Below are 22,552 nucleotides of genomic sequence, written 5' to 3' on the forward strand. Positions count from 1 at the left end.
CATCACCTGAGCGTGACTCTTTGATTTCATTATGGGCACAAACAGACTGCGGTGCATGCGCAGCGTGACCCACAGTAAACAGGTTCCTTTTAGAAAGCAGCTCAACACTCATTTCCCTGTTCCTCGCTTCTTGCTTTAACAGCAGTGTTACAGTCTGCAGCCTGTGGGCTAACGTTTACCCTCCTCGTAGGCTGGTGCACTGTTACTTAACATTTATTTTTGACTAATTTAGAGACCTCTTGCATGTTTGAAGTCATAACAGGACACATGACTCCTCTTCACTCGTTATTAAGTGTCCCCTTGCAGTGTGTGGCCTGTACAGTTTTACAGAAAGCAGCAAACAGGTGATGCTGAAACTGTACCAGGCAATAATGTGACAATTTTTCTACACTTCGATTGCTTCCACTTTTGCTTTTCATTCCCTGGAGAGCTGTGGATCTTTGACTGCCACTCTGAGTCTTACTCACAAAAGTGTGGCCACCAAACAGAGCGATATGTAATACAGAATCACAGTGAAACCAGTGTCCAGAGCGGAGATCCCCTTCAGCAAGTTTACTGAAAACTCTATCTCAGAGCACAGGCTAATTATGCATCACAGAAAATTCAGACAGTGCAGAGAAAAGTCCTGTTCTGATAGAATTAGAGTTAATAGACCACATCTGGGAAATGGAGGTTTTTCTGTAGTGAATCAGCAATTTAAATCCAACTTGGATCAGTGGGAGTTTTTTTCTTTCTCTAACAGATTTTCTTGCATATGTTATGCTAATTCCGGTATCGCCTAATCGATACATTTGATTAATGCGGTTGGTTGGTGCCGTTTTATTTTCTGCTTGATGTACTCTTAGGACTTTCTTTTTAGGTAATGAGGTCAATCCTTTCCAAGTACTCTGCACAGTCTCCACAACATTTGCCTACAGCAGAACACAGAGCAACAGAAATATGTAAATTTCTGATGATGTTTACAAAACAAAATCTTAGTCTGGTAGGCAAGTCAATGAGTGTTTGACAAAGGATACTTGGATACAATGAAAGGGACTTAAAATCAAGGATAATTTATGCAAATCTGAAACATACTTAGATGACAGTAGATGAACATGAGGAGCTGATGGTTACCAACAGCCTCTGCCTCCCCTGACTGAGCAGCCATGTTTCAGTGTAAGACCAGAGGCCAGAGAGGAGAAAGTGCAGCCAAGCCAAGAGTCATGCTCCACCAGTCAGCACTAAAGAGGTTGTAAGGGTCGCTACCACTGACTGGGAACCGGCAGAGACCACCTCATGGCGGACACCATGAGGAAGCTGGAGGAGGAGTCGTCAGGAGGACAGGTCACTGTGCTGAGGGGGGGAGGAGAACCTCGGAGCACATGGTCTCCCACCACATGACACACTGGAGGAGAGAAGACAGCAGGGCAGCTACCCTGTGGTTGAAATGCAACAATGCGTTGAGTTGGAATCCATTCGCTGGAATATAAATCAATTTACGCAGCAGCAGATGCAGGGGAATCTTCCCTGGTGGCATCAGCACAGATACATGAGATTTTGTATTCCAGCCCAAGCAACCTAGTGCTTGGCCAAAATATGCTGAAAGTCTCCCACACACTGTCTGAAACTTTAAATTACATTACTGTGAAATACTAAACATGGAGCATTTTAATCTCACGTGGGTAACCACTCCCAAAACAACAACAACTCCCAAAGCACATGCAATTTACTTGCCTGGCACATACTGTGTACCAGGGATGCAACAATGCGAGTGTTAATATACAGACCAGTTTGCTGACCTTTTTCAGTTTACTGCTCTCACATGGGTCATAATTCAACTACCCACAGATCATTTGTACATGAACCATCAAGAAATGCCTTCTGTTTTGTTAAAATCAACATGAGGCTGTTGGTTCACATGCAGTTTTATCTCTGCTGGTCCGATGTTTTTGTATTACACCAACTTGCTTTCTATTTGTGTTGATTCATGAACACAGACCTATTCTGCCCTTTTAACTTAACCTAAATCAATCAGGACATGAGCGTTTGCTAAACGCTTTAAATGTCACCGTAAAAACACACACACACACACACACCACACACAGTTCCTGAGTCTCTGGTGCACATCTGGAGCAGGAAGTCCTGGAAGCAGCTTGTTATCCAGCCCCAGATTCCTGTGAAACGTGCCTATGCGACACTTTCCCGGCTGCACACAGACGCTGCGCCGTGCACCTTATGATCGACAAAACAAACAACAAACAACGAACAGGCAGACATGCAGCAGATGACACTTTTATAAAGCACCAGAGGAAATGAGGATTTGGTATTTGTTTTCTGTTGTTCTGTAGGAGTGACAGCTATTGGTGGGAGCAAATCTAGGTCATCAACTGTGTTTTGGATGCTCAGCAGTCGTATCTGACCCAGAATTTTCACAGCACAAGGATTTTCCAAATGTTGTGGGGAGTCTGAGTCTCACCCCTCACATCTTCTACATCACGCCCGCCAGGTGGATCTCGGGCTGTCAGCAGAGAACTGCATTTCACTGCTTCATTGTTTCACTCGCTTCTTAAGAGTTCAAATTGAACATTCAAAAGAAGAATATTTGGAGAGCAGTTCATCATTGAATTGGGGTGCAAGTTCTTAATTGGTTGGGATAAATCAGCAAGACTACTGAAAAGCAATGAAACATCATTTCTGTGCTTTTATATAAAAAGCCTAAACCACTTCTTCTTTCCTTCCCTTGGTGGCTAATAAACTTCAAACTTGTCTCAAGTTCTCAGTGAGTGGGAAACAGCCTGTGATTACACTGGGTAGTTTCCAGGTCTGAGTGTGTCCATCTGTATGATTGTGAAGTGGGTTAAAGCTGTTAAGCTTGTGTGCTGAGTATACTCTTCTTGAATTAAAAAAAAAAAGTTTAGCAATCTGACATAATATCTTGTGGCTGTATAAAAAAATAGATGAGAAAACAAAAGCTAAATCGGAATAACCCTGTAATTTGATGGTGCATGTTACGTATGACATCAGGCTCGCAGTTTGTTGGGGGTTTTGCTGAATAAACGTGATGCTTTTGCTCCACTTTCATACAGAACTGAGTTGCAGAGGAGAGGCAGAGCATGCAGTGTGTTTCCTGAGTCAACCACCCAGGCTTTGTTTTCAATTACAGTTATTTTGTACTGTCTGTCATATGTCACCCAATGTTCTCTGGGTGTGTGCATGAGCTGCTGTTACCTGTGTTCCAAGCAGGTCTGCAAGAAGCATGTCATCTGTGAAAACACCTCTCCCAGACAAATTACCTCTGCTCATATGGTGCTGAGTCATTTCAGCAATTGTGATTCTGACAGAAAACTGAATGCTGGATAAATCTGTCAACATTCAGTGCAGACCAAGGCTGTAACGCAGCCCTGGTCTCAGGCCTCTTTGCCGAGCTAGCAGAAGTTTGCTGGACAGATGTGGAGACCAAACAGCTGGATTCAGCACTGCACACACCCAGCCTGCTAATGTGTCCTTAACAGTAAACCCCTTCTTGCTGTTACGCAGCTGATCCTGACCGGTGATCGCCATGTGCCAGAGGCCGAATTCTCCAACAGGCATCAATCAAGCGTTTGATTGGACAACATTACAACACGGAGCTCATGGACAGGATCCATCTAGGCTGCTCAGTGGACTGGGGCATGTCCCAGGTACGCTACTGTTGCTGCAGTACTGCTTTATGACCTGACACAAGGCTCAACCTCCTTTCCAGTCTCTTGTCACTCTATACAGAGAGTGGGGGTTGTGTTGATGTTTCGTGGGCACAACAAGGTTGATATCCTATCAGTCAATCCCTGCTTCATCAGTAGGTGCTGAGAGTGAAACCTCTGGACCAACCCCCTAAAAAAAAGATGCTCAAGAGGAGCTATGCGGAAAGCTAAAAGGACATGTGGACTCGAAAAGAAGTTGGAGGTGCAATGGCAGTACTTGGCTTGTGCTTGGTTTCTGCTCTGCATATTAAGACTGTCTCCAATGACCTTCCCTTTCAAGACTGGTGAGGTATCGCATTTCGAAAATGTCACTCAGGTTCACCTGTTAAGTTTTTAATCACACATAACACTAGCCTCAAAAGCTATTTATAATACAATGACACAGCATAATGGGAACAGACAAAGCTTCAGAGGTGCTCGAACGCAGAGGGCAGAGTAGTTTTCTACCGCACATCTTGTGTTTCTATCTACAGCACGATTTTTCAGACGTGCTTCCAGGGCAACTTATGACAGATTTTCAGTTTGGACGAGGACTATTTTTATTTCGATTAGGTTCTGAATGGTGCAAAATAATCATTAGTCACAGTCAAGTCAAGTCAAGTCAAGTCCCCAACCATGAGGTGACAAAAACTATATTCAGTAATTAAGCTTTTAAGCCAACAATGTTTTTCTTCCTTTGCCTGTTTTAGCAGCACTTAAAAAATATTTCATTCTGGCATGAAACTCATGTTTCTGTCCTCCACCTCACATTGGTCAGGCTGAGTTTCAACAGGAAAAAAACACTTCCATCTTATCCATAATAATCTCTGTGAACTTGATTTATGCCCCAGCAGGTAGTGCTTAACTGCTGTGGTCATGATCTAATACTCACTACCAGCTCCCCTACATGTTCCTATTCCCACTCGCTCAGTATTCGTATCACACATTCACAAGCTCACCCTCTCTCTCTGGCTGAACACTTCTTGGCAAATAGGTTGAAGAACTGTGAGTTTTACTGGTTACAAAGAGCTGCTTAGCATCACTAAAAGCTGAGTACTGTGACGTGCTGTGTGTTTAGCTGTGTCACTGCTACAAACAGCTGCCTCTGCCACACAGGCTAACCCGTGGGGGAAAGTGGGTATCGCCGTGAGCAGCTTCTCTATGTGCTAAGCTAAGCTATGCCCTTAGCTTAATACTACACATGAAAAGCCTCTTGTGGGTGTGCTCTGAGCTTTAGGGTAAACATGCATGAGCACACACAGGCTACTGGTGTCATGTCAAAAATGATCTGGGATAACCTCCAGTAGTCTGGGCAAACTGAGGTCAACTGTAAGGTAACATCAGTCAAAATGTTTGCTTTGGATATAAAGTACACTTGAGCTTAGAGACAAACTTCATGCAGGTTCACCTCCTGAGACACATCGTAAAGGGGCTTGCTCTGAGTCCCTGCATTTAAAAAAAATGGAAGTCCCATAAAACAACATTTTTACATCAACATTAATTTGTTTTCCAGATTCAAATGAGATATGGAGCTACCAGCTGTGAGTACATAAAACCACCCTTGGCCTTATCAGCTCATGGGTTGCAGTGGCTAGTGGAACAATATGTGTTTGGTTGACAAAAACTTTCCTGACATTTCCGAAATTGTTTGGTGCGGTCCAGGGTTTCTATCAGTGTACTGCAAGCCCAGCACCTTTCGTCTCTCTTAGAAGCCGAAGATGCTCTCAGTGACCTTTCACTGTTGTTGAAACACTATAAGTTGTGATGGTTTAATTATATACGGCTACTACAGTAATCTACATTAGGATGCCAGACCAGATGTGACTACAAATGCAGATCAAGTTTAAAAATGCAGCTTTTACTTGAAAAGCATCATCAACAACATTACTCTATTTCTGAAATTTGATTCAGTAGATCTGAAGTCCAAATACTCTCATAACATGGCATCACAATCACACTCTATCTAACTCTGCTACTCCACCAGTGTAGCTGCAAAGTCCCAATTTCCTCACAGGTTAAGCCTTTATGAATAGGTCCGTGTGTCCAGCCTAATTTCATAATCAGAACACAGATGGTGAACGGACGGAGCTGCAGCCTCCTCCTCCCTTCTCCACTGACAATATCTCCATCTCCAAATCCAGCAGGCTACTTCACAGCATCCCACCATCTTACATCATATTACTTCATCAGACCACCATATTTTTGGCACTGCCGGTGCAAAGCTGCCCGTCTACTGTATGTCAGGAGTTGGCAGGGGTCGCGACGAGCTCTGCGGGCAGCTCTCTTTCTGGCACGACGCTTCAACTGGCGTGGCAGTTCTGTCCTCGCTAAATGAAGACCATGCCACTGCCGTCTGGATGCCAGGCAGCTAGCTAGCTCGCTTTGAACGACTGTCAGCAGGAGAAGCGTCAAGTTGGGAGATTAGACTGTGCCCGGGTACCAGAGAGCTGGCAGCGCAGAGGAAAGGCTTCATGTCTGAGTGGCACAGAACCTCCATATGCTTTTCAGCCGTTGGATTAAAGTTCAGCTGAACCTCTGGGATGGTTGGAGGAGGCACAGCTACAGGCGTGAAATTTTCAAAGACCTTTACTTCACCATGGAACAGCTGAGCGTTTGGTATAAATACAAAAGGTTTTGGTCGTCACTGCACCAGAAAAGAACATTTCTCACAAAGAGTCCTTGATGATCTTTAGTCTATTAACCTGCGTGCAAACACATTAAACGGTACAATGTTGTAAATTTAAACAGGAAAGACAAAGAAGCAGAAACCTGTAGACTGTGAAAATCGCAATCTGTTATGAGAGCAGAATGAGATGCTAGCCTACTTTTTCTTTACAGGTGTGTTTAGGGAACACATCAAAAATAAACAACTCAAAGCTGCTCTGTGCGTTGTAGGCAGTAAAGACAAAGGCATAATCCTAAGCCTGCAGGCGCGCAAAGCAAACTCCCCAGATGTATAGGCAGTCTGTGAGGATATACACACATGTGTTTGAATGTGTGTGTGCGTGCCTGTTTACCCAGTCACACAATGCAGGGAGGAGGGGAAGGAAAACACGGGGACAGGCAGAACCTTCCGAATGCAGTTTAGCAAAACGTCAAGCGAGTTCAGATCAACGGCCAACTGAAATGTCACCGACGTGAGGCAGCAAAGAGGCACAAAAGAGAAACACAACACAGGTGTGTGTATGAGCATAGTCCATACCAGACAAATATTTATAATTACAACATCTTCTGGACACAAATGTGCCCATTAACTGCTCAAGGAATCAGATGGATTGAACTCCAGAACCTTTATAATGTATTTTTTTCCCATTAAGCACCATTAAATTTAATGCACACTAAATTCTTCTGAAAGTGTGCAACTATGTTTTGGCCAGGGTTAAAGTCTCAAATAAACTTGTGTGGCCATAGACTCTGTCCATTATAGCTTTGAAGGATCTATTTTCAAAAATGGCTAAACAGGAGCAAACTCAAGGTCGAGTGAAGGAATAATACCTTAAGTGCTTCTGAGAAAACGTTTGTCACAAAGCGCTTTAAGTACAGAAATAAAAGCAGCTTGAATTGTAGGCCTTTCACACAGTTACTCTCTGTATGTGTGCCTAGACCAGCTCGGACTGCTAAGAGGCTCTGGGCGGGAGTGTAGCTTTCCTCCCCTCAAGTGTAACATAATGTAATTGTGCTGAAGGGATGCATGCTCACGCCACAGGATGAGAGTTTTATACCGAAGCCTGCCTGCTCTGACGGTGTCAGGTGGTATTTATGAGACTTGTAATTGGGACTGAAGCCCAGGCACACCTGCTATGCTGGGAAGAGTATGTAGTATACACACACACATACACACATATTAACCTGCAAACACTCCTTTAGTTTGCTTGTTTCTGTTTGTTTTCAGCTGCTGTACTGACATGCTATGTTGCCAGACTAATCTCATGAGGGCACTACACACAAATACACCGGACTTGTCTTGACATGGATCGAGTGGGTGAGAAAAGAGGCCGGCATGAGGCTGGTTTCAACAGTTTTTCCAAGGAAGAAATAAAACTGGAGAAAGGAACATTTTCCGTCACATCTTCTTAATGCATATTCTACCCACCTTAATGCACCACCTCCATATCAAAAACACATTAAGTTCATTTCAAAACTCAGGCTACAACTAATGATGATCTGATGATCTTTATCTGCAATTAATATGCCAATTATTTTCTCAATTAATTATTATGCCTGTAAGAATGTGAGAAGATAAAGAAAAGCTCCCAGGCTGGCATATCAATGTGGCATAAATTTTTTGTTCTGTCAGGTCAACTGCACAAAACTTGAAAAATGTTCTTTTTAAAACCATAAATATTCACATTACAGAAGATGAAGTTTAACAGAATACTTAAAGGATTTATTTCTTAGCAAATTTAATTTACAAGTATCACCTCAACATCATGTTAGCATTATTACAAAATTAGATTTTTAGTACCTGTGAACTAATTAAAAAATGTACAAGATGAGAGCTGAGGTCCATGGGTGGGTTGTTATTTTCACCCAGCCCTACTAGTTATAAAACACATATCAAAGTTGATTAGGTTTGGTGTGCTTGCTGATCTTTTGTTGAGTTCTGGGTCTCTTGCTGTCTTTTCTGTGTGTAAGAGAGCAGGGCGACTGGCGACTAATGAGCCTCTTCATAAGCTCACTACAGGTTGGTGAGATTAACTCCCAAGTATCTCTGGGCTCACATTAAGATGCCTGCTGCATGAGACCAGAGGGGAAAACAAACAGTGCTGATGAAACCCAGTCAAGATGTAAAAGCTGCAGCCTTGGAGCTGCACCGCAGCCAATTCTCTTATACCGATAACCCAAAAAGGAAAACTGCAGCTCAGCCAGACTTCTGCTTGGGTTACATACTTGATGAGGGCAGGAAATTGAACTGCTTGCCCATCGATTACACTGGCTGGTGGTTTCCAAAAGTCAACAGCTAAATTGGAGTAACACATCTGATCCCCACATTTTTAAGACCAAGGTCAAAATCTTAAAACTCTATCACTTCAATGCCAACAAAATAGGTACTGGTTTCAGTAACATTGGTCTAAAATACTGGTTACCTAGACTAGTCATCCACAGCTAAAGCTTTTCATAATTTTGCTTTGGATGCTGCCACTTTCCTGTCATGTCAATAAACTGAGCTAACCAGGCAAGTTTCCTCTGTCTTCACTCAGCACCAACAAACATCACCGCAAGCATTATGCAACACTGTGTGCTTTTTGTTAATGAAGTAAACAAGATGGAAATGTTGCTTCGAGTAGGATCACAAGGCCACACAATGAGCACCACTATTCCAGAGGAAACCCTGCAAGGACACACGGCTGAACTCCTCTCTCGCATCCTGCCGTAACAGAAAACACCTCCTCCAAAGTAAACAGGCCACACAGTCTTCAGTCTCACGCACACACAAAATATGTTTAGTTTATGGTTGATAACTTCAGTGTGGGAACAACACCGCTTCATGATATAGACAAGCACAGTGATGCAGAAGGATGCAGAAGATGCAGAGGCGAACACTTTGAGATGAAGGTGTGTCGCCCCACAGGTTTCCCCTCAGTGAAGGTAGAGGGAGCCAAAATCCCTCTTTAGTGGCAGCAGCACAGACGCAACATGATGAGGAAGCCTGCAGTGTCGTTTGTCCACATCTCTTGCGGACACAACAGATGACACCTCAGCAGTCACGCTGCAGCGGCAGCACTGATGCCAAAACTGCTCTCATCAACAAAAATCTAAGTGGATAAGCACGGAGGCATTCTCAGTGACAGCAGCGATCCTGAACGCTCAGCGGAAAAAGGAATAACAATTACAGATGGAAGGCACATCGGAAGGCACATTAATTAATCTGCACCTATGTTTTCTCAATTAATGTACTAATTGTGCGGTTTATAAAGTGTCAGAAAGAGATGAAAAATGTCTGCTGTTTCCTGAAGCCGAAGTTGGCATTTTCAAATTGCTTGGTCACTAAAATACTCAGTGTGCTATCACATTAGACAATGGGGGGAAAAAACAACAACAATTCCTTACAATGAAGAAGCAGTATTTGCTGTTTGTCAATTAATTAGTCAAAAGTATTTCAACCGGAAACTACAAAAAGGAAATGAAACTCAAAAGCCTGTGGCACTGGTGCCAACATCATCGTTCAAACAACAGAAATCACGGAAAACATCCAGAGAAATACGAGATTCAGTTTTATTTAAAGGAGCTCCATCAGCGTGCAGCTAAGGGAACAGTCATGACAAAGTTGGGAAAGATGTTATGATGTTATGATGAAGGCCAAATTCCAGTCTGTGACCTTCCCGAGTGACATTACATGGCACTTGTTACTTGGTCTGTTCAGCTATTAAATGTAATTGCTGCCAAAAATCCAGCTACTAAATACTAACTTGTACAATACAATATTTGTAATTAATTCAGCTCATTTAGTCGAGGTCTCTTTTCACTTGGACATTAAAGGCTATTTTTCTGTTGTTCAGTGTCAAAACAGCCATGTTAAATCAGCTTTGATTTCTCTGTTTTGTCAGTCAAACAAATCTAAACCGTTTTAAGGCTCATTCTGTTTGTACTTAAATAAACAGCACATCTTTACACATGAGAAGCTGGAAGCAGTGAATATTTGGTATTTTTGAATTTCCTATATGAATATTTAAAGTTATAGTCTACTTAAAACCCCAAAAAGTCAGAATTATCATGAGGCCCTGCTTTCACAGTCTGGCTTCATATTATATAAATCAAGATCAGGCCAGCTTTTGCACTTCTGCTCCATGAGAGGTTTCTGTTCTCCCTGAGCTCGCCTTAGGACACCTGTTCACTGTTTGACAGGTGTACCGTCCCAGTTAGACTCTCCACCCTGCACCGTCCCCAGAGTGGTTCACACCCAGGAAGGCCAGGTGCTTGACACCAGAAATGAGGCCCTGCCCAGGGCTCACCTTGCCACCTCATGAGATAAGTGAAAAACAATAATTCCTAATCTCTTACTGTTACTATCAACTATGAATCATTTCAGCACTACTGACTATCACTGCTTGTGTTAGCTGCTAGTCTTTCTTTTCCTGATACAACAGTAAATTTAAAACACTTCAGAGGATGTTCCCAAGATCTGACGTCAAACATCACATTTTTCAATTTCGTAGTCTGCCTATAGGCAAATCAGTGCTGCGTCACATGAATCACTGATAGCAAAATAACACATTTTCCTATAAAAAGCTTGTGCAGTCTGACTTTCAGGCCCTGCCAACACCCTGCCAAGAGCCACAGTGGGGTGGTAATGCTGTTACCGGTCTCAGCACTGGTGAAAACATGTTGCTTCATGCCTGCCGCTCATCAAAAACCGAACACTCTTCTGGCTCAGCAGCCACCTCAATTACAGAAGCATCACCCCCGGTTGTGTCGTCCCTCCATCCATCCAGTCTGGGTGTAATTCATCAGGGCTGGGTGGCCTCCATTAGTGCTCCTCCGCAGGGACAGGACAGCTTCTAAAGCACAGCACTCAGGGAGCACACTGGGGCCCCACACTTTACCCTAACAGCTTCATCAACTCTACATCCCTAGAGCCAGACACACACACACACACACACACACACACACACAACCTCTGGAGGGCCCAATTAGCAGCCATCACCTGTAATTCAATAACAACACTCCCTTTCTTTCAGCCTCTCCAGCGCTCTCTTTCATTCAACCGTGAATTTGCTTGCATGATTTAGAGAGGACGACTGCTAATGTCGTCCTGCATCAACAAACAAATCTAAATCGGTGCTGACAGTTTATTAAGGGCTCTGAATAGACCTGCATATTTTGTTTGCAAGCAAGAGGTGTCTTCCACCTCATCTCCCCGCTTCCTTCCAGCGTGCACTTTTACAAGCATCATATATCATCCCCCTGGCTCCATGGGCTGCGAAACAAGCCCACAGGACACAGGATGGAGGAGAGACACAAGGAGAGAATTCACATCTCAGTTTCTAATCAAATCCCGTTCCATTTCAGTGTGTTTGCTCACCATCCACCCAGCATGGTGGAAGAGGGGAAAAAGCACTATTCATCTATGAAACAAATACAACGTCATAATAAATAAAGAGAAAACTGTCTAGAGAATGTGAACCGAACCACAGTATAGTGGTGCATCATAATTAACAGACAAGTCCACACATAGATGAAATATTTATTCAAAACTGATGTTCAAATACCAACAGCAGCAGAACATTCAGTGCAAATGACTAATGGACGTTACTATCGACTTATCTATCTGTTATCTTCAGTTTATAATGTACAACATTCCTGGTGACGACTAATTACTAGTTTTATCCAACCAACAACAGGAAACCCAAAATTGCAATGGTAAAAAAGCAGAAAAATCAAGCAAATTGCCTTATCGGAGAGGTTGGACTTATCACATGGTTGGAATTTTTGCTAGCCCTGCGATTGACTGATGACCAGTCCAGGGTGTACCCCCACCTCTCGCTCGTAGTCAGCTGGGATAGGCTCCAGCAGCCCCCCCCCCCCCCTCCGTGACCCTGACGGATAAGCGGAATAGAATATGGATGGATGGAACTTTTGCTTGAAAAAAGCCAAATAATGAATCAATTATCAGTGAACAGTTGCCAAAAAATTTTAAGTCACTTGATTAATGGAAGTGAAAATGAAAAAGCATTATGGTGTACCAGGATACAAAAGCCACCGCATGAGGTAATATGACGAAGTTAAAAAAGACTCAGCTTTATGCAGTGATCCTCTGATCCTCCTGCCGCTGAGACATAACAAGCCAGCAAGCATGGAAAAGCATGGAGACACATCTCCTAATGCTGACCACAGTGGCAAAATGGTAGGAGCCTGACTCTTGTGCCCATAAATGTGTACAAGATAGTAAGAACGGAGGTTTCCCAAAATGCTTTGCACTTCCCCCCCGATAGAGAGGGGGTGTTTGATTTCAAACAAAGGTAGGAGGATACATAAAAGCCAAATATATAAATAAAGCTTTCTAGCCCACCAGCCCACCATGGAGAGGTGAGAACGTGACACATAAACCTCCGCTCCACAGAAGTCTGACAATATTTCGTCATATTTTTTGCCAAATGCGAGTGACTCCTCACACTTGATGCACACCCTGATGTGAGACCAGAAAGACTCAAATAGAAAAGCAGCTACAGCACAAAAGAGGAGACTGAATCCCTCTGCTGCTGCTTCTAATCTAATTCTCCACTCCACTCCCACCTGTCCTGCTGCTGCTGCTGCGCCTGCTGAGGTCTCTGGGGGGTCTTTAGTGAGTCCAGGCCCCTCCTAACCCACCTGTCCACCGCTCATGATTTATGTCTCCTGAGAGCACTGGGAGGTCGCCTCCCTACTCCCACTGTAGGTTTTATATTTTACTTATTTAAGCTGTATTCAATCACAAAAAATTAGTTGGATTTTTCCAAGAATTCTCTGGTTAAGGCTTTGCTTTTATATAGCTTAGGTTTGTTAAAGTAATCAAAATGTGAAATCAGAATAAATAGCCCACTGTGGTTCTTTAAGTTATTTTAATACATCACATTTCTATGAAAATAATGTGGTTCCCATGAAAAGACATTTGAGAGTGGTAAAAGGATATGCCATGCTACATGCCTAAAGAAACATTTTCCATGACTATATACTGTAGAACTTTATAAAGGATGCAGTGCTATTTTAGATTAAAAACCTTTTCCAACAGCCTCCTGGTCAGGACAGCACAGACTAATGAAATCTCACCAAGTCGGCGGCCTTTGGTCTTAAAAGTCAAAACTTCATAAACTAAGTGATAAGATCAGTAATTACAGTGATTTCCATTTGATGCTTGAATTTTCTTAAATCAAGCGAATCACTTCCTCTGACTTTTTTGAAGCAGACTGACTCAGCATAAATGAAACAACTGTAACCAAAATTATCTACTTTGCATATAGTAGATTTTAGTGGCTTTAAGAAGATTTGATTCAAGGCAGCAACTTGGTGGCTATTTTCATTATTCTTTCATCAGAATCAGATTATTTTCTCAATCTCAAAGAACATAAAATGTCAAAAACTAAGACAACATGCCTCAAATGATGGACCAACTCCAAAATTCAAGAACATGCAGTTTCCTATCACACACGACAAAGTCAAGTAAAAAATCCTCACAGCTGAGAAGCAGGAAGTAGAAAATGGGCAGGATTTTTGCTTGAAACACTACAAATGACTCGTGGATCATCTAAATGGTTGGTAAATTACTTTTCTTGAATGAACACTTCTCTGAATAACACAAATGGCTTTTCACAAAGGGGACGAACAATACGTCAGTGCTGCGACAGTCACAGAGGTCAGAATCTACTGTTACAGCAGGCTTTAACTTTGTACTGCTCCACTCTTTTCTTTTATTTATCCATTTCATTGTTGGGCTCCTTCTCTCCTCTCAGCGCCACATCTCTTTCTTAGCTTTGATGCACCTGTTTCTTTGTGGTTTGCCTTTGAGATGTGTCCCAATTTTAATGGAAGCGAATCAAAACGAGTGAGCTATCACAGGCCACGTGGCCTTCCAATTCAACACGCAGAGGACTGCAGCTCGACTCGGTCTCTACCGTGCAGCGCCCAAATCTGTGGCTCCGTGTTGTGCCCGGAGGCAGGCAGCAGCTTTGGGCTTTAGTTTTAACCGATTCCCTCTGAACTCAAAGATCCGGCAGCCTCTGTTCTGCTTCTCAGGCGGCAGGAGAAAAAAGAGAATGGAGGATGGCAGGATATGCAAATTGTGCCACCACCAAAGGAGAGGGAGAGGAGTTTCCCACCGGCTGAGTGTGAAAGAGTGCTCCCCCTCTCCCACACACTCACACAGAAGACTTTGAATGGGACTCTTTCTTCTGACACACACTGGCCTGCATGCACACATCGCACACACGGTCACACAAACGTATAAACACAAACGCATATATGAATTCGTTTAACACTCATGCGAAGGCACACGTGTATTCATATAGGTGTTTTAACACACACGTGTGGCGTGATGGAGGTGTGATGAGGTGGGATGCTGGTCAGCAGCAGCAGAATAAAAAGCGTCCCTTCACCACAGGCTGTCTTTCACAGCTCAGCCCCGGTTAGCACCAGTATTAGCTGTAAACTGCCCTGGGAGTCGCTCAAATACATGAATATTCAGGTGGTTTAATGAGAAAGATAAAAGGCAACAGCAAAGCAGGTTACTTGTGGAAATGGTTTAGGCCACCTTTAAGAACAGTACTCATACGAGTTTGGCAGTTGCTCTGAGATTTTATGCACCAGTGGCGCTGGAGGTGAATTTCAGTTCTGGTTCCACATTCGGGCTTTGTTTAGCACGTAGGTGGCAGTGAAAAAACTCTGTCTTCATAACATCGATTTTAAACAGCATTGTAAGTTTGGATGAGTTGGCTTTGCTGTATGCTGTGCTTATTTAAATTTAACACAGCAGACTACATGTGAAATGGATCTTTTCTACCACTTTCCCGAGCTCTTCATTCTTAGCAAGACATCTTTTACACTGACTGACTACAACAGCCGTCGGAATGAAGTACTCTCCTGTGATTTTGACATTACTGTGAATATTCATGTTTGAGTGGGGTTTTGAATGTGTGGATGGACTCATTTCTGCAGCCTAGACATAGAACAGATATTTGATAAAAATGCCACCCAAATCCTGCAATTAAAATACTGCAGTTCTAGTCATGCAGACTTGTTTCAACAAAAAGTAAAACGTACTGATACAAGGGTCCAAACACATTTTTCGGGAGAGAAAAGTCTGATTTTCTATTAAATTCACACACCATCCTGTAATGATCTGCTGAAAATAAAAGGCAGTCTGTGGTATATTTTTCACATGTACTTTTGTGTAATCCTTGCAGAGGCCACAGAGTGAACATGGCAAATACTGAAACTGCCACAGCACCTCTCACATGTGCTTTCTGAGGTAACACAGCTCCAAGGCTGCTCCACTGACCTCTGACCTCTCTGTGAAGGACAGGGAGGGTGTGTGTGTGTGTGTCTGTCTGTATAAGGAGTGGGCGCAACCTTCTTAAATCTGAGTGGTTAATGCTGGTAATTCAGACAACTTAACAGTTTCAAAAGCCAAGCTTTCACACATATTTCAGCTTTATTCAGGGCCCTCTGTGCACTGTGTGATATAATCACTTGCTCTCAGTTTTGTATCAGATCAGAGGCCAGCACACCATTTCCCCTCCACCTAAACTAAAAATAGTTCTCATGTTGAGCGTTCACAAGATGCAGGGGCAAATCACACCTGCATGACAACAGGCGCGTCGCTACTGGCTCATGTTTTCAGTCATTTATTGTTTGACTGAGGCTACTTCCTGAATATGTAGTTTAGTTTAAGAAGTGATTGTTGCTCTTTTGTTTGGCGCAGCTTAACTGAGCAACTTTCCCAAGCACACCCTGTGTGTTGTTCTAAACTGTGCCGTGAAAATCCTTGTCAGTGTCTCTGTCAAAACAGTTCAGATAAACCAACAGACAGTCAATATTGTTGTCTTTATCTCACTCTCATTAAGTATAGCTTCCATTTTAGTCATAGCATTTTATTCATGAGTATTTACTAGCTGAATACTACCCAAAGTTGCTGTATAGTACATTTAAAAAAAGCCAGACTCAGAGTCCTTTATATAATTTAACCTGATATAACTGCATGAACCCTGTACGAGTCAGACGCGGGGGTGTACGTTTTTATACCCATTCAAAGATGATGTGTGATTATTAGGCTGAATTGAGTCATCTTTCCATGCCTGATCCGTCAAGATGCCTCTATCAGCTAACGTCATCTAATTGAAACGCAACAGTATCAGCAGGAGCCACTGATTTTGCTCTCACAGGCACCATGTTAATGCATGTAAATCCAAACAAGCGGGCCTGTGTTGTTATGCAAAGCCTGGGGGAAAGTAGCAGTTTCCCACCTTGACGCTAGTACACACACACACACACACACACACACGCACACACTTCAATTAGTCACAGAAGCAGCATCAGTAGCCCTGATGCACCTCCCCCTCTGGACCATAAAAGGCGATGGGAGGGGTTAATACTGACTTGCTAAAGACATCCTGTAGTGCTTTGTCATTCCACAGGCCCATTTGTGCAAGTGAAACAGCACTACACACACACACACACACACACACACACACACACACACACAGCCCCAAGGTTCCTTAGCAGGAGGAGAAAGTAACATGAATGACCAGTGGTCGTAGATTAATTAAAAGCCACAAACAATTCAGGACCATTTTGCTCTGACACCACCGCAAACCAACAGACTACAAAAGGTGGACGTGTGCATTAAAATACTCACAACACAAAAAATACAAAACTGAAGATAAAAATCTGAAAGTCACCAGTCCTTCACATCGAAAAACAGCTGCGGCTATTGGACAGGGAAAATAACATGTTGTATTTTGTGTAATCGCATTTCTCAAATGTGATTATACAGCGTTATAACCTCTCTTTGTTAATTTGTTTACTAATCAAATGTGTACCGGGATGAACCCAGCCTATAATGAGGACGATTAGCAACAAATACACGCTTTAACATTATCTCTGAGGCAGGACACTCACATGACTCCTCTGCTCTGCAGCTGTAACCAAGGCACCGCCAGAAAACAGTTCGTTCATACACAGACAAGGCAAAGATAAAACACATTGCAGCGTTTACATTTCACCCCTTTTTTTTTTTTCTTTTAGTGAGCCATGCCACAGCGTGCAACAGTCCCGACACGCTGGTAAGCAGAACACAGTGAACTGTTACAGTAAACTGATGTGAAGCAGCTGAAGGCCCACAGTCCTTACAAGATGATGCAAAGTTTGCTCGTGTGATGAGAAAGGCACCAGTAGAGCATCCTCAGAGGAGAGCCGAGTAAACGCCAGACACGGACAAGAAAAAAAAAATGCTGCTCATCTGCGCATCAAACGACAACAAGCTGATCAAAGAACCTATCACATCCGAGACGGGATGATTCCTTTGAATCACGTGATTCAAAGCACTTCCATTTCAACTGTAGTCCATTTCCCTGACCTGATATACCTTGTGTAAAACAGCAGTCAGTGAGTCTGTTCTCAAACAGTTATTGAGAACACAACACCTGTCTGTTAGTGAATCACTGTCACTGCTCGTGGAAAAATGAAAATGAACAACCAGACCTTCTGCTTACAGATAAAGGCTCTGTGAGTAACACTATGGAGCTGCCTTTCCTTCTTTGAATGGGTCCCCATTTTATCTCATGCACACATGCTACCTTAAATACTTTAAAAAAAAAAATCAGCTTTGCTATCAGCTATGTTTTGTGAGGAAGGAGATGAACTGACTGTATTTGTTAGACCTCCAGGATACGCACGGTGCATTTTGGTGAGTAAATGTAAACATGATGTTTGTTTGAATAAAGGGATCTCAACAGGGCACCTTTAAGCTCCCAACCTTCTCCTCATTTCTCCAAGAGCCTCCCCAGGACAGGAGGACAGACTCTGGTGAAGGCCCAGGCGCTGGCAGGCTTGTACATATGAGGCCTGGGAGTAGGCCGCTGTGTTTATCCTGTCAAGGTATGTTAACACCAGGCCGCATTCCTGTAGTCCCTAAATTGCAGTGTTAGATTACAGCCCAGCTGAGTGTGCATTCGTACACACACAAACATGTAGCACTTTAAAGTAAGAGGAAAGGCGCTGCGTGGCGAAGCCGTGACCAAAGTGGCAGGGCCGACGCATGAAATTTACAGGAAGACTGCAGACGACACACAAGTTCATTAATGAACCATTTAGGTTCAGCCAGGAAACAAACAACTTCATACTTTCTCCTCCACTCGTTTTTCTTTACAAGGATGTCTGCATATATTTTAATAACACAGGAGCAACTGTTTTATATACCATGCAAGCTGCTGCTGCTCACCCTAACGCTTTATACCAGCAGCTGCCCGCAGGTTACAGTTAGTTTGTTTCGACAGGTGAGAACGATGTCATTCGAACATAAGTGGTGCACTAAAACAGCCCTGAGACACATGGACGCGAGTCTCCGTCCCCTCTAAGGCAAACTGCAGTGTGGCTGCTGATGGCTGGGGTCACAACTAAAGGAAAGCACTGCGAAACACAGTTTTATAGCACCGCACTGTTCATGCATAAGAAAACTATTCAAGGACAAACTGCAGGCTGAACTCCTGCTCACACCCTGCCTTTTGTGCAAGTGTTCCTCGATATCTCAAATGCCTGAGAAGTTACTCCAGCAAAGAGCTAAAACAATGTTTATCTTAAATTTGCAGTTGGCTACTCTGATAATTTATAAATCACTTAGTGAGTCATTTTCTTAGGAAAAATGGAAAACAATCCCTCGTTCCAGCTTCTAAAGGGTGAGGATTAGCTGCTTCAGTAAGCTGAGTATCTATTTTTTTTGGGGGGGGGGGCTGTTGGAGTCTTACAGTTTGATGCCTTGGGCTCTGGGAAATCATAAAGGTCATTTTTCACTGAAATATGCCATTTTACAGACAAAATAAATACACTGAGAAAATAATCAATGGATGAATTTGTAATTAAAATAACTGTTAGAAGATCCTTTTGTATTTACCATAACTGGGGGAACCTGGGATGACACGTAGTATGAGGAGAGTCCATCTACTGTCTGCTCACTTATTAATACCTGTGAGAAAGTTTGTCCACCTTTAGACTAGCATATATGTTAATGAGTCTGACTCACAGAACACGTCACAGGTGAGAATATTCATACGAACTGCTCAGGAAATTACAAGCACAAACTGAAGCTTTTGTGACAGGAGCCTGTAGTCGATAACATCAGCAGCTGTTTGCCACATCACGGTGATGACAGGCTGGAGGTCATTGTACATTAGCACAGAGCTAATGTTTGGCACTCAGCTCCTTTGAAAATCAAAGGAGTGAACAGGCTGTGGGCCAGCAGCCCGTGTCATGTGGATGAAAACTAACACAAATACACGCCTGCACTGAGGCAGGTTGGACAACGAGACGAAAACGAGAGATTTCACTTGCAGACACATGAAAGCGGTGCGCAGTGAATCAAGGCACCTTTTGCCATCTTGATTGTGCGCCCCGTCACACAGACAAGGATGCGCTCCTTTCATGTTATGATCTCGTTTAACGACACATGTGTGGAAATTCAACGAAATGAGACGCTCGGGGATACTCCCATCGGCCATCTAAGCCTTACACGGCAAGGACAGTATGTGGAAATCGGTTAAAATACACCTTTATAGGTGTTGCATCACCTTGCGTACCTGGCTGTCTCCGGTCCAGAAAAAAAACAGCAACCCCGCCTTCACTGCAGTAATGGTACTGACCGCCATTCCCTTCCGCACACCGCTCAGGCAATTGTATAACGAAGTATCGCAACACAATAGATGGAAACGAGTGGTTTGACGACGATCCCTGCAAGCACAATTAGTGTACACGGTGGAGAATAACAGAGGGATAACCACCTTATGCACCGCTTATTTTACGTGCAAAGCACACACACACACACGCACACAGAGCTGCGGAGTGCACTGGACCAAACAACGCAGCGAGTCCACACACACATGAAAAACACACACATAAAAGGGGAGATAAAACATGCACAAGTGGGTCAGAAATGCGTGTCGATGAGATAAATCCCGCGAGAATGAGGGGAGGCGAGCATCCATGCGAAGCTGGCATGGCACACGGTGAAAACTACAAAAAAAAAAATCATGTCTACCTGCACAAGTTGACATTTGGAGCGGTTTTCCTGGCTCCTCGCGAAACACAGAGCCTTTAGGAAACGACGAAAAGATCCTGTTCCGTTAACGGTCGACAGCCGCAGGTGTTATTTCAGTCTATTTCTAGGCCATTTGTCAGCCCCGTTATCCGCGTTCAGGTAAACATGATGATGATGATGGCTCCTGTACGGACGCGCAGAGTCACCGTCGTGTCGTCAGCAGGAGAAAAAAAGGTGCTTTCCAGCCCCTCGGCTCACACACATCATGCCTCATAACGGTGTCTAAAAATATATAAATTTATGGGTTTAGTTTATTTTATTGGCTGATACGTACGAGGGGGAGAGTACAGGTAAGAAACCGTCCAATGAGGGACTCTGACTCCAGTGGGATGTGTAAATTTAAAGTTATTCCAACAACCTAGATTTAAATTCTATTTTTATATCCCTTACTTCATACAGGTAGACTTAGAAATACTCTTACAGCGTGAAACCAAGCTCCAGTCCATAAATACCTATTTTAAGATCATCTTTATAGTGAGATCGTGCAGATAAACTCCCTGTAGGTGATATTACGTGATTATTAAACCGATGTCTAGAAACTACATTAAACATTCCATGACAATATCCAAAATGCAGCTAAAACAACATTTAATTTCAGCTCTGCTAACGGTTCATAAAGCCGAATTGACAGGTGCAGAAAGGAACAGTCGAAATTGTGCAATACGATCAATTAACCTGACCATCAACCAAAAAACCAACGCCGAGTAGCAAAAAACGCCGAATTAATGGAGCTAAACTGGTGCGAGAAATGAGGAAATGCACGTGTGAAGATAAATCTGACAATCTACTTCGGAAAGATTAAAAACGCTGTTCTTCTGTTCTTACCTTAACTACGGGAACATGTGGTGTTGCAGTCCTAACGGGGAGGGTGAAGTGGAGATAAAATAAACATCCCATTTCTTTGCCATCACCGGAGCAGCGGTGAAGTCCACCAAATCCCATGCAAAAAATCCCTTACATTCACCGCGACAGCACGATTACCCATCCGGCCATCAAAACAAGAAGACAAAGTTGAAATATTTTGTACGGCAGTGATAAACTTCACCGTCCGGGGCCGTGCGAGCAGCAAGTTAGCACGAAACTAACCCCGCAACAACCTCGCCCTAAAAAAAATCATCCACTAAACTACAGACTGCGCTCAGCGGGCCACGTTGTTATGTGAAAGCCCCGCAACCTGCCGCCAAGTGTTGCTATGGGTGGAAAAGTGGCACAAAAGTATGGAAACAAAGAGAGAAAAAGTGAAGGAAACTAACAAATACAGACAACTATCGAGCGCTCCTCGGGTTCTCATTGCTGTCGGATAACGGTTCACTCAGTCGGGCGGCCCCATGCACCGCTAGGCGGAGAGAGAAGCCAGCCAGGTATAACGGTACACCACCACACTGGGATATGAACACACTAATACTCCCCAAAACTCACCGAAACGAGGCCGAACTCACTTCCAAAATGTCTCCAGATGAACTTTACGGAGTAAAAAGCCCGCCAGCAGCCCGCCCGGCTCGACAAACGGTGGTTAAGAAAGAGTTTGGACTTACCGCTGCTCCTCTTCGGGTTCGCCTGTTTTCTGCGCTTACACCTGGGGCCATCCGCCATGATCCTCTCGCTGAGTCTGAAGCGCAGCCGCTCGCGAGTTACCTCCCTCCTCCTCGCGTCCCCCCCCTCCCTCCTCTGCCTCACCCCTCCTCACCCCTCCCTTTCCCCTGTTCGCTTTACGACATCACCTTCCCCCCGCGAAACACCTGGTTTGCGACACACTGGACGCCTTTACGGCATCACCTTCTCAAACACCTCAGCACATGGCCCCTCCTACTGGCCGCTTATGGGTGTGTGTTCTGTGAAAGTCAAACGGTGGTCCTGCCGCTCTGCCGGGGTCGGCCCGGAACTACTTTCTCTGCTGCTCCTGAATCCTGACTGAGAAATTAAAAATGTAATAGCAGCGAGGTGATTTCCCGTTAGCTGGAAATTTTGAAATGTGTTTAGATTTTGACACGAGTGATATATTATTGTAGTTTAAGGTAACCAGTTGAATTGGCCCTACTTTTACCAGCTGCAACATTAAAGTGATGTACACATT

At 43.6% G+C, this 22,552-nt stretch overlaps 1 protein-coding gene across 3 annotated transcripts in view; it reads right to left on the reverse strand.

The window, feature by feature from the left end:
- LOC124069212 (zinc finger E-box-binding homeobox 1-like) overlaps nt 1–22,128 on the reverse strand; it is a 53,371-nt gene extending 31,243 nt beyond the window's left edge. The window contains exon 1 of one of the 3 annotated variants that reach the window (XM_046408095.1): nt 22,014–22,128. In XM_046408095.1, the coding sequence (XP_046264051.1) occupies nt 22,014–22,071 (58 nt within the window). In that variant the 5' untranslated portion in view covers nt 22,072–22,128. Of the gene's footprint in view, nt 1–20,418; nt 21,298–22,013 lie in introns of those variants that run through there. The other 2 variants (XM_046408096.1, XM_046408097.1) reach the window with 2 other exon arrangements.
- Nucleotides 22,129–22,552: the final 424 nt, after the last annotated feature.

The sequence above is a fragment of the Scatophagus argus genome, chromosome 13, assembly GCF_020382885.2.
Source record: "Scatophagus argus isolate fScaArg1 chromosome 13, fScaArg1.pri, whole genome shotgun sequence".
Taxonomy (NCBI): Eukaryota; Metazoa; Chordata; class Actinopteri; family Scatophagidae; genus Scatophagus; species Scatophagus argus.